This window comes from Acanthisitta chloris, unplaced genomic scaffold, assembly GCF_000695815.1.
Source record: "Acanthisitta chloris isolate BGI_N310 unplaced genomic scaffold, ASM69581v1 scaffold2550, whole genome shotgun sequence".
Classification (NCBI taxonomy): domain Eukaryota; kingdom Metazoa; phylum Chordata; class Aves; order Passeriformes; family Acanthisittidae; genus Acanthisitta; species Acanthisitta chloris.
The window spans coordinates 20,737-33,380 of record NW_008649798.1 but is presented as its reverse complement, the minus strand read 5'-3'; the positions used below and the strand labels follow the sequence as shown (position 1 = coordinate 33,380).

Here is a 12,644-nt window from a genome sequence, read left to right as displayed (position 1 = left end):
CCCACTAGGTATTCCCTTGGAAAAGGAAGGCTCTTAAACCCTCTGCCCTTCTCGCTTCACCCCCCCTCAGCCTTGCCTCTCCTCTGACAAGGGCATTTTGTGGAACAGACAGTGCTATAGGTTAACTCATGCTCACTGGTAGAAATTTATTTCTCAGGGAGACAGACTTTTAATCTTTCCATTTCTGGTACTGCTGCCTGTCGCTACAGACAAGAACTACTGTTTATCAACACTTTGCTTAGGTTGGTCAACTCTTTACTTTTATTTTTTAAAATAGTTCTTCTTATTCAGCAAAATCCAGGTAAAACTACACATTAAGGTTCCCATTGCTTTTTTTCTGCTTCTTTGCTTGTCTGAACTCTTGAGGGAAAACTCGATGCTTGCAGAAATCCAGATCATTGGGAAAATCCTCTAGGCCTAACGGATCTTGCACCCTTACGCAACTGACCCAGGGTGGTAAGGATTTGTCTGTTCTGCCTGCCTACTTGCATTTATGAGTCCACCACGATGTTTTTCCACAGACTGCCAGTGATGCTTCCTGTTTATTTGGCCTATCAACAGCCTCTGGAAGAACATTGCTTTATACACTATTGTTATCTGGCGCCACATTTGTACTCTAACAAACTTTTATCTTTACTTCTGCAATGACAACTTCAGGGCAAATATCCATTTACAGTAATTATCCTTAAAATGCCTTAACTGAGTATCTTTTTGGGAAGAGGCTGTATGGCAGCAAAACCATTCATTCTCAGACAGATTTGGAGCAAAGCCCTAAAAATTATACAAAACAATGGAACCTTAAAAGTTCTCTTTGCATCTTCAGTAAAAGGCATAAAATTATCTTCTTGAAAAGAACCAATTTAAATGCTTTCATAACTTCAGAAGTTTAAGATCAGTCAATGGTACAAGAAGAGGATCAGTTGCATACAGTTTCTATGTTATAAAATGTAATGGTGCCATTTTTGAACCTATCCTATAATGATGCTAACTAGTCAAAATCAGCTATCACATTTTTTTCTGTAACAAAAACAGCCAAAATAAAAAGTCAGGAATAATTACATGCCTAGACCAGTGATTTATAGTAAGGCTGCCCCTGACTTTATTATTCATCTGTGTCAGAACAAATGGTAGAATTTCTACAAAACACCTTCACAATCTTCAGTCTGTAAGAATAGTGTCTGCAGAACAGTGAGGCACAGCAAAGGAAAAACCACACAATGCCAGACAGGACTCTACAGGGAGTGTGTCATACCTGGTTTTCCCCTGTTTTGAATGCCAGCATCCACCACAGGAATTCTGGCTACAACAGTCTCTACAGTTCAGCAGTCTACATATTGTGATCCTTGGTGCTCACAAACAAGTGCGACATGTTGAATGCAAGAGGCATGTCTCAGATACTGTTTGTGGGCTAAGGGGCTAAGAGATGACTGGAGATTACAATTTCAGTGAGACTTCTATGATGGTGTCACCAGTTTCCCAGGAAAGAGTATATTAACAAGTCCATTAAAAAATACTTGATTCCTGACTTCATTCAGTTCCTTCCTGACTTTAAAGGACTTCCTGTCTCTTTAAAGAGCTACTGCTCTCATTACAAGCAATAGGATCAAGCTGCTGGAGGTCACCAGCAGCCTGGCTTTAAACATTATGCACAAAAGTTTAGTTTCCAGGAGCAAAACAAAGCTGCCACCTTCCTTTCAGACACTGAAGACACAATGATCTTGAAACAAGACTAACTCCTTAAGCAGCAACCAAAAGTGAGGAAGGAATGGAATAAAAATAGAGTCAGCAACATGTGAGAAAGAAATAAATTAGGGAAGATGAGAGAGCGTGAAAGTCTGATAAACAAGAGGCTGACAAAGGAGGGCTGAAGGGAATATGGCATGGATGAGTAAACAAAAAGGGAAGCTGACATAGGCACAAGTGACTAATACTGGGGGGAAAAATGAGTGAGAGACTGCTGAGAAGCCTGAAAGAAAAACCTGTCTTGGTGGGCAAAAGTGAATAACATTCCTAAATCTGACAGAGTTGTATAGAGAGAAGCTATACTGGGAATACATTTATTAGAGACCAAAGGCAATGTCTGGGATGTGCTTTGACTTGAAAGAAATTAGAAGCATGAGCTGTAATAGATTAAGGATTCAAACACAACAGTCTAACATCTGACTGGTTGCGTTATGCACAGAAGCAAACAACAGTTATTAAAATCACTGTGAAAATTAGATGAAGAACTACAAAATGGTTTGGGGTGGAAGTGACCTTTAAAGACCATGTAGTCCAACCCCCCTGCAATGAGCAGAGACATCTTCAACTAGACCGGGTTGCTCAGAGCCCCACTTCAACTTAACCTTGAATGTTTCCAGGAATGGGGCATCTACCACATCTCTGGGCAACTTGTTCCAGTGTTTCACCACCGTCTTCGTAAAACATTTCCACCTTGTATCAAGTCTGAAGAAGCTACAAGACATTTTCCTCTGACAAATAAAAGAGGCAATCTTTTTAGTTATGTACCCACACACTTCATATTTTCCCAGCTCTACTAGAGATAAAACACACAAAAAATAAACATTTGCCTACTATAGATAAGGAAAAGATACAGAATATACAGGCACATAAAGGCACACATTGCAGTTCTTGCACAGCAAGATGTATGATGAGAAATAAAGCCTTACTCCAACAACTAAATGACCTGCTTGCTTTTTTTACTCCTACTACTAAGCTATCAACACCTTCAGGATATGCAAGTTGTTCAAAGTAAAAACCATTTTCCAAACTTATTTCTTCCCCTTATTCTAAAACTGAAAGGGTTTCACTGACATGTATTAAACTAAAAAGCAAATAAAACATCTTAGTTTTAGCCAAGGATAAAACAACAAACCAGGTACAAGATTAATTTGGGGGAATGCAATGCATATGCTTTTTCTCCTCTGAGTGTTATAATTCTGAAATCAAACATCTCATTTTACAGCGCAGAAAAATCTGTCACAGTCTATTTATAAAAATCTGTAAAAGTCATTTTCTCTCTCGTCTTTTGCCTAGACTAGACAGAATTCATTGCAGAACGTGTTGGCCAACATATTCTGACAAATGTACTGAAGAAAAATCTAGCTGACACAAGACATGAAGTCCTTCAAGAAAAAAAAGTCCAAGCTCCAATTTAATTAATGCTTAAGGATAATATAGACAAGGCAGTAAATTCTCAGATATGTCAAAATACACCAACTGATACCTAGTGTCATGATTTTTGTTTCAGTTCACAAAAGGCCTCACATCTCAGCTTCCCAGATAGAAAAACATTAAATAATGTAAATATTTTAAAACATTTTTGCAAATTGAAACAAGTAAAACATGATGCTGTGAAATGTTTTATCGGCATTTATTTGAATAGTTTTCATAACTAACTGCTCTACTTGCTATGATTAATGTAGCCAAACCAAACATGTCAAAAGTATTTACGCCATACCATATTATCATATATGCTAAGTGCATAAATTATGTACAGAACAAAAAGTCTTAATTTTCTCACAGGAATCATGAGGACTCATTTATGATACACATTGCCTGGACAGTCACTAAATGAACTGGCATTGCTTCTATTTCCTGATGCAATAACCTTCATGAACAGAACATGAACCTTTCTTATTCACGTATTTGCACCACTGGAAATTACTTTTCCTAAGGGTCACAAACACTTCATGTGAACTACCTTACGAAGTTTGTTTGCATATTAAATGTCACAAATAAGTACTAAAAATAACACTTTGCTTTATTGGCATGTAAACTCTACCATTAAAATTGTATTTGTGGAAGACAAAAACCAGCTGAGCAAAAGGGCCCTGCTGGCAACAATACCTGCTCTCCCCTCTTCAGCCATAAATAATCATGCAATTAACACATGATCAATACTCAAATTCAAGCATTCTATAAAGAGATGTAAAATAAATCTGCATACATCCTCCATGCAGATGTATTTTAATGTTTCACAAGTTAATTTAATCTTAACATCTTAATTTCTGGTCAGTAGCACTTGAAAATTCCATATTACTATTTAAACTTGCAGCTTTTAATAGAAGACAGGAAAAGAAATACTGTGGAAATACCAGACTCAGAGCTGCTTAATCTTTGTCCTTCTGTAACATAGATGGCACCATGCTTTTCCACAACATACTGATGCCAACTAACTCCTTACACCAGGGCAGGACACTATACAAAAACACACCCAAGATTTCTGCTGAACAGAACTGAGCTTACTCAAATGAGGACAGCTAAGCAAGTAAACAGATATTTCGCAGAACCTAAGCTACAAGTGCTTTTTAGGAAAACTTTTCCAAAATAGATACTGCAAATTTTTCGCCTTTACACCTCCTTCCAAAAATGTAAATTTACTTTGAAAAAAGGGAGACTGGGATTTATTCCTTGTTTAGTTCATCTGTGCCCTCTTCAGCCAAACAAGCAGACCAGCAGAATAAAAGTCACTAAAAAAAAGTGACTGCTAGTACTGATAACACATGAATTGAAGTGATCACCAGAATATTGTCAAAAAGGGATTATTAAGCACTGTACGGAGTACTGAGAATGTCTTATTTCCTTCAGATAAATCAGACAGCATTTTGTGGAGTAGAGGGTTTAATTTCATCTTGTTGCAATGAAATCTTCCTTGCTGAAGTAAATTATAACAGTTATAACTGGTGAAGGAAATAAGAGGGGGAAGGGAAGTCTGTGCCATGTCAACTGGCTGTCAGAGAGGCTGCTAGTAAAAATAAGTGAACTGCTGATAGATAAAGAGAAAGGAGGAGGGAGAAAAGAAAGGCTGCTGTGGGAAAAAATGTTACTAACTGTCATCAAGTTTGCCTGCTTAACTTCTCAAACTCTTAGACAAGCAAATAATCTACTAATATTTAAACATGATTTTCACGTTCTTCAACCACTCCAGTTTCAGTGAGACCACTAAAATCTATTGCTTGAGCAACTCTGCAAAGATTATATAAAAGAGCACACTATTCTAGAAAGGAAAGGCTATCCCAAATTTCTTCTTGCTCAGAAAGACACACAATAAATCAGGAATCATCTCCTGCTAGATATGATGCAAGCAGAGCTGAAGATCCCAGGGACTCAGGGAAGAATGCAGACCACAGACGAGAACAAAGTTGAAAGGGATAAAAGCGTCAATTATGTTGAAATATGATACTTTGTAAAATAAACCAACTTCAAACAGACTGTTACTTAATCCCAGTTTTGGAATGGAATGCAAGCTTCCCCCTTGCCCTGCAACATATGTACCACAGCACCCAGTTACTTTACCCTAAACCATCTGAATGCATACAATAAAACAGCAGCAAAAATAACTGACAACACTAAGGCTAGTTTCCCATCCACAAAACACTGCAAACCTAAGTACCAGACACTTTGTGAATAAGCTTCCAAGAAATCTAGTTGCCTCTTTGCACATGCAGCAGAAAGGGGCAGCTTGTCTTTTGCCATACTCAATCCAATTTCCCAGGAAATTGTGATGGCCCAGAAGGCATACATGCATTAAATTAGCAAGTGTTTAGATCCTGACATTCTTGCTAAATGATTCAGGCTGTTGAATAAAAGTGCTTAGAAGAAAATATAAACGAAACAAAAAAAGAGAATTGAATAGCTCTGAATTCATTTACTTAAAAAGTTACACTAGTACTAGCACGGCTTTGCTGAGAGAAAGCCTTTGCAGCGTTATAATCTTGTAACCAACAGAGGCTATTCAAAATGGGCAACACAGCTTAGAAAAGAAGTGAAAGAAACTTTTTATAAAGCCACAAAAGTTACAGCAGTAGAGACACATGGCACTCTTAATGAGCTTTTCAATACTCTTGCTGCTTATAAAACATAAAAAACTGCAGCCATTTTCTCAGCAGAGAAAAATGCACTGCTTTTATTTAAGCTATATAAACAACTTCGCTTTAGAAACCAAATTGGCATGTTAGTTTTATAGAGATTTTGATAGGAAGGCTTAACATTAAAAATATTTTATGCTGTGATTTGATTGCCCCCTAGTTCCACATTAATATCACAAATGCCATAGAAAAGATGAGAAAAACAAAGCATTTCCATTTCCACCTTCCACTCCCTCCCCCCAAAGCCCCCCTCCGACAGGGAAAAGCAGAAAAAGTATTCATATATGCATATTCATACACACACACACTCAATAAAATGTCCACTATAATTCTTCACTGTGATTTTCAAAGGTACCATACAACATCAGTTTCTATTACACTCAATAAATGCCCACCTCTGGAAAAAAATCTGTCCAACCATGCTCAAATTCCTTAGCAAAAACAGTCTGCTATGGAATCAGTAGCTCAAAACAGTGAAAAAAACGTTCCCATCTGGTCTATCCTTCAAATACACAGTATTCCTTGGATTTTGCAGGCTCCTTCCACATTCTCCAAGTCCTCAATCAGACCATGGTATCCTTCATGGTATAACTGGAACAATTTCAGAATTATACAGTATTTTTATAAGAAGATGATGAATAACTTTTAAGTTTTGTACTCTGAAGAAAATAAAAGCTATTACACTGTTTTTCTCCTCTTTAAGAAAGATATCCTCACCTGTTCAAAGTGTCCATCGACAGAAGAATTGCCAGAGCTTCTTTTTCCTGCTTTCACCACTTAATAAAGAAATCAACTGTTCTAGTCTCTCTATATAAATGACAGAAGTCTCAGGAATATAACAAACCAAAGCAACTAAATTTTCCATGGTCCCTTTTCTTTCCTTCTCATTTTCTACAGATTTCAAAGGATACAACTATTGGGCTAAGACGTGGGATGCACAAAGCAAGGCTTCTCTTGCACAGCTTCTGGTTACTTTCTCTCCTCAGTCCCCTACAGGTCAATACTGTGGCTACCACTCAGTGCCCCTTGATCATAACAAACTAATAAGGGAAGAAAGTCATATTCTCCCACACTGGGCAAAGTGCTCACCACATTTACCACAAAGCCCATTTCTCCTGGACTATGCAAGAACGTTGACAGATGGAATGGGTAATTTTAAGGATCAGCTGCAGCCCCTTAATCCTGGATACTTGCTGGAGCACCATTTTAGACTGTGAAACATTGAACTGACTCCCCAGTATGTAAACAATAAGCTATAGTATAAGCTCTGTAAAAAGCACTAAGACCTGGTATTGCAGAGTCCAATCTTAGCAGTGTTTTTTTAAAAAAGAGCACTAAAAACCAAAGAGCACTAAAAACCATTCAGTTTTTAATATTATCCCCATTTCCCTGCAAGAACCGCATAACATTAAAATTAAAACATAAAGGAATATTTTCCAGTTCTTACATAGAGCTTTTTCGTGTTCCTGGAACTTTTTTTACATTTCAGAAATCTCTTTTAGTCTCCTGTACTAAAGCTAACATTCACATCACAAACACCTTTTATAAAGTTTTAAATGAAATTATTTAAATTTTTTTAAATATCATGTGTATTTATACAACACTGTTGTTCATTTAATCTCCTCTGTGATATACTCTCTTAACAGCATGACCTAATCAAAATAATGCAAACAGGAAATATTTCATAAAAGTGATTTTAAGACCTTATTTTTGCTGATTTCTGAAAAGTTGGGGTTTTTTTGCTTTAAAGAAGTATTTTGGCCATTGATATACAGCTCAGTCATCTACTTGTGACCTTCTAGGGAAAAACTGCTGACCAATATAAAACACAGCAGAACTTCAAACTTATATTTTTACATTAAAAACAATCCACTGAAACGAAAGATGGATAAGGAAGCATATTTAGGCACTGTAAAACTAATTCGGGGACCTGTGAGTAAACTAAGCTATAAAACCTCAATGTAAAAGCAGCACTGAGTTAGTCCTTCAGTTTCTTGCATCATCTACTTCCTGCTTCCTATACAGAAAGTTTATTATAAGAAAGAAATCTGTAATTCTACCAGAGAAGCACCGAGGTGTGCTACTGATTTACTGTCCCTCTTTTCCTGTCTTAGAAACAGCTTTTAAATGCAACACTCAACTAAATCAGAAATTTCATCGATTATCAACTGCATAACTGTGTCTCTGAAGTGGCTTTTGTGCTATTTGATTTCTAGATAAGATCTTCGATTTCTTAGGAGAACAAGTGCTTACCATAATAGAATTAATTAAAAAAAATTATATCTGTTTCTCTAATACTTAATCCCTCTTAAAATCAAATGGTTTATTTAGTGTTTATTCTTATGCTTCTTATACTGTAATGTAGAACGTGAGCTACATTACTTCTCGTGTAAAGATATTTGACTCAATGATTTTACTATAAGCAGAAAAAAGTCAAGTGTTTTTAATTTCACTTATGGATAAACACCTTGAAAGTTGAAGTATTATGCTGATGATGGGCTAACAAATTTGACTAGAGCAGGTCAAGACTTAAGTCCAAATTATTGTACCAACAGCTGCTATCCCAGCCAATGAGACCCTCACAGCTTGCTTCAAAAACGAGCAATACTGAAAGTAATTCTTAGCTATAAAAGCTTGTACTTGTAGGACAATGGCAACTATTCCCAAATGACTTTAGTGAATGAAAACAGCAATCCTTTTGTAGTTGACTGCAGATACCAAGCAGTGAATCATAGTGACTTAACAGGGTTATTTTTAGTTTGTAAGCTATGTTGTTTAAAATACATACATATCTTACAGATCTAGCAATTTTCAACTTCTATAGATAAAAAGAGGAGTTTAGAATGCCTGTTTGTCACACTACACCTAATTTGAGGCAGGACCACATCATCTGCTTGAGTTCAATTTGATCATCCTTTTCATCTCATACAACCTGGCTCTTAATTCTCTCTGCTTCAGAGAAATTGCATGTCACATGCATTTATTTTGCAATGTCTAAAGCAAGAGGATCTTTTGATGATTCACTGATCAATTAAAAATGCCTTATAATTTCTCAAGTTTCCTAAGATACCTTGAAATGCCTTCCTATTTTGAGGAGATATGAATTTCAGCAGATATCAGATGAATGCATGACAACCATCTAACCAGCCTGCAGATTTAGGAATCCACATGTAGGCTGAGAAGATGCCTGCTCACACACACACACAGCAGTTTAAATTACTAGAGCAGCATTGATACAGTGCTCATTTGCCTGTTTTGGTAGTACCAAAGCTTGGTCAATACCTTAAATACAAGTGCTAACAGTTATGGTGCCACTTATTTACTCAGCCAGCGAGGCTGTGTTAACACTGGCATAGAACATCCCTACTGCCAGGGAGCACAGTGATGGAATTGTCTTGGTGATTCAGATCTAAGACACAACAGAGCTCAGAGATTTCATCATGAAATTCTGCAGTGACTAGTCACATTTTCAGGCTCAGATACAAATGTCACAAAAGATGCATTTATTGAAAAGAATTTATATAAGCTAATATCTGATTCCTGCTTTCAGCTTCCAGGAAAGATTTGGGATGGTATTGTTACAATGCATACTTGTTCTTGTATGTGTCTTGGGAGCATAGGTCAAGATCAGCTTCCAGGAAAGATTTGGGATGGTACTGTTACAATGCATACTTGTTCTTGTTTGTGTCTTGGGAGCATAGGTCAAGAACAAAAGAGAAAATAATGCTAAGATAAAATGGTGTCCCTACATCTAGTTATCTAGGAAACACTAAGCAAAAGTTTAAAAGAACATTATTCTGATATTGAAATTTATTATTTATGCTGATGTTTAGACTACCAGCTACTTATTTACATCATTGCTGCTCACTGGATTTTTTATTAATAGTGAGATCTGCATTCCTGTTTGTCTATTGCCATAGATCCTTCTTTTTTGCTACTCTGAGCACAAGGTGACAAGGAAGCCTTCACATATATTTCAGCTCTGTTTCTCTGAACATCTACCCTGATAGTGGCTGCTGATCTTACAAGGGTGAAGCAAGCTGTAACTGACTTAGAAGCTCTATAAAAAGGCAAATAAATAGATTAAAACATAAGCTCCTCACAGTCACTGCAATAAGAAAAACTAAAAGGTGAAGTTAATCAGCTGTCCTGTGATTTCTGAGGGATCAGCCACTAGATGGCAGAAAAATGCAGTTTAATTTTCTCATCATGAAGAATTCACAACAGGTATCTTACGCCTCAGACAACAGGTAATATTATCTGTCAAGCAATGTCAGATAAAAGAAGACAGAAAAGATTATTATCTTTCTTCCCCAGTGTATGAGCTACCTTGACTTTTTCTACTCTGCTGTAAAACTTGAAGAATATTTAAATGTTTGAAAACTCAAGTGCTAAAACAGCTAAACTCCACTTCTAGTTCCATTATTCTGGAAAGTACATCACTACAGAAGTAGGGTCAATCCTGTTAAAGACTTTCTGTTATCACAATGTCAGTCCATTTAATATTAAAATGATAGAAAATATGGAGAGTTCATTTCAAAGATTCAGGTATACAATGGCTGCTTTTCTACCCAAGAATTATGCCACTAGTAGTGGGTAGTGTGAAGACTGAAGGAAGGAGTGTACAAGAACACTCCAGGGAGTTTGGAAATAAAATCTGCAAAGCAAAATTTCAATTTTCATAGAAAACATTCTATTTAAAACATTATTTTAACAACAAAAATGTCAGGGTTTGTTTTAATGAAATTGCATGCATGTCTTGAAATTTGTATTAACATCTTTTGGGGAAAAAATTGTATTGTAATAGTTCCATCTTTTTTTCTTTTAAAGAAGCAGCTTGCAGTAGCCAGCTCACCAGTTATTTTGGGTTTTTTTCATTCCTACAGGCTTTTCTATGTACATTTCTTTACTTTGCACGTATTCACTGTTTCTGTCATTTTTAATTCTTCTTTAATGGTCATAATTCTTTTTTCTATGTACATTTCTTTACTTTGCACATATTCACTGTTTCTGTCATTTTTTATTCTTCTTTAATGGTCATAATTCTTCAATATTCTTGAATACTTCAATGACTACAATATAAATGAGAGTGGACAGTCTCATATTTTCTACACTTCAAGTTTTCACTGCTCTCTATTCCTACTCGTACAAAAAACCCTCCAAAACTGTAGTGCAAAACAAAATATTTGAGAAATTCTATCATGAGAAAGCACTACAGTCATTGTAAGCAACAGAAAACCCACAAAACCCAAACGGTTTTACAGCAATTCATTCAGTTCCCTGATGCACATCTGACATATACTGTATTAGCACAGGGACCTAAACAAACACTACTTTAAAACCAACCTATTTTACATTTATCCAATAAATTAGGATTTTCTTTTTTACAGATTGAACTTTGTTTTACAAAAAACAAAAAAAAAAAAACCAACCAGCCAAACATGACCATAGTTAACCTTAGATTACTGTCCATAGTCACATAACTACGAGTGTTAGTGCTAAGATTCTACTTCAATTACAATCAAAGGGATTTTTGCTGAGATATGATAACTTGCAGATGACACTACTACAGCAATAAGGTTTCAGACTACAGGGCTTGGGTAGGAGAGCAAACCCTCTTTACTGCACCCAAACTGAAGTCCAACATTGTGCAAATAAAGCAAAAAAAGGCAACATAATCAACCACAAACCTTTCCTCCTACACCCTCCCATCTAACCTAATGTTGAAAAACACACAAAAGCAGAAAAGGCCAAGGAAGAAACAAACTGTGCTTTGTCTTGAGTAAAAAAAAAAGATCAGATTATTAAAATACTGAGAATTTTCAAAGCTTCATTGAAAGTTACAGAAGTGTTCTGCAGCAAATCAGCCACTGAACTGGGAACACACATGTCTAAGCAGAACATCTGATACAGACTGAATAAATCTGACAGCATAAAGTTGAAATTCCTTTTGAACTCCACTTAACCACTGTTCAGAGTTGCACTTTCAACACTAGCATCACAGGAAGTTAGCTGTGAAATAGTATGTTTTCATATTACAATTCATATAGTTAATAAAATCCAAAACAAACACAAAAAATGTTTTGTATGTGTTTTCAGGTGAAATTAAATTTTTAGGCAACAAGTTTTTCCCCCAGGATGATAGCCGAAAACTTCAGCATCACTGAAATTTCTTGAAGTAAGAAAAAGTTATTGAAACATCCAAGTACTAACACAAATTTGGTCAACAGTTTCGTAATTAATCTGACAGATTACTGCTTGGTACCTAAATATTAAGTGAAAACATGTTTACTAAGAAGTCTAGATAAATTACTTACTGAAGTAAATGCCAGAAGTTCTTCTTCAGTTAATTTGTGCATTGGATTGTTCTTTTGGAAGTCTATACTGTAAAGAGAAAAATAAACAATGCTGATTGGATCTTTAGAATAATAAAGATCCAAAAAGAAGAATAACTATACCAAACACATTTTTTTAACTTGCAGAAATCTAAAGGACATTCTGAAAAACTGTTACAATGACAAATGGGAGTATGGTATGTGCAGAAGACCTAGACCTAGGAACAGTCACAGAAAACTAAGAAGGGGACAAAGATACTTTAGTAGTGCCTTTCCAATACCATTCTCAAGTGAAATGTCCTACTTGATTTAAGCTTATGGGAAAACCAATTTTAAAAATCCATTGTTTGTTTTCACAGAGAGCTGTTTTCATTTAAAATCCTATGACCAACTGAACGCAGACTCTACAAAGCACAAAACTACTAATGCTGAAGTGCTG

General features: G+C 36.1%; 1 protein-coding gene across 1 annotated transcript in view; it reads right to left on the bottom strand.

The window, feature by feature from the left end:
• The window catches only part of TTC27 (tetratricopeptide repeat domain 27), a 105,346-nt gene that overhangs the window by 72,527 nt on the left and 20,175 nt on the right, over nucleotides 1–12,644 (bottom strand). The window contains exon 6 of the mRNA XM_009072037.1: nucleotides 12,188–12,254. Within this exon, the coding sequence (XP_009070285.1) occupies nucleotides 12,188–12,254 (67 nt within the window). The remainder of the gene's footprint in view (nucleotides 1–12,187; nucleotides 12,255–12,644) is intronic.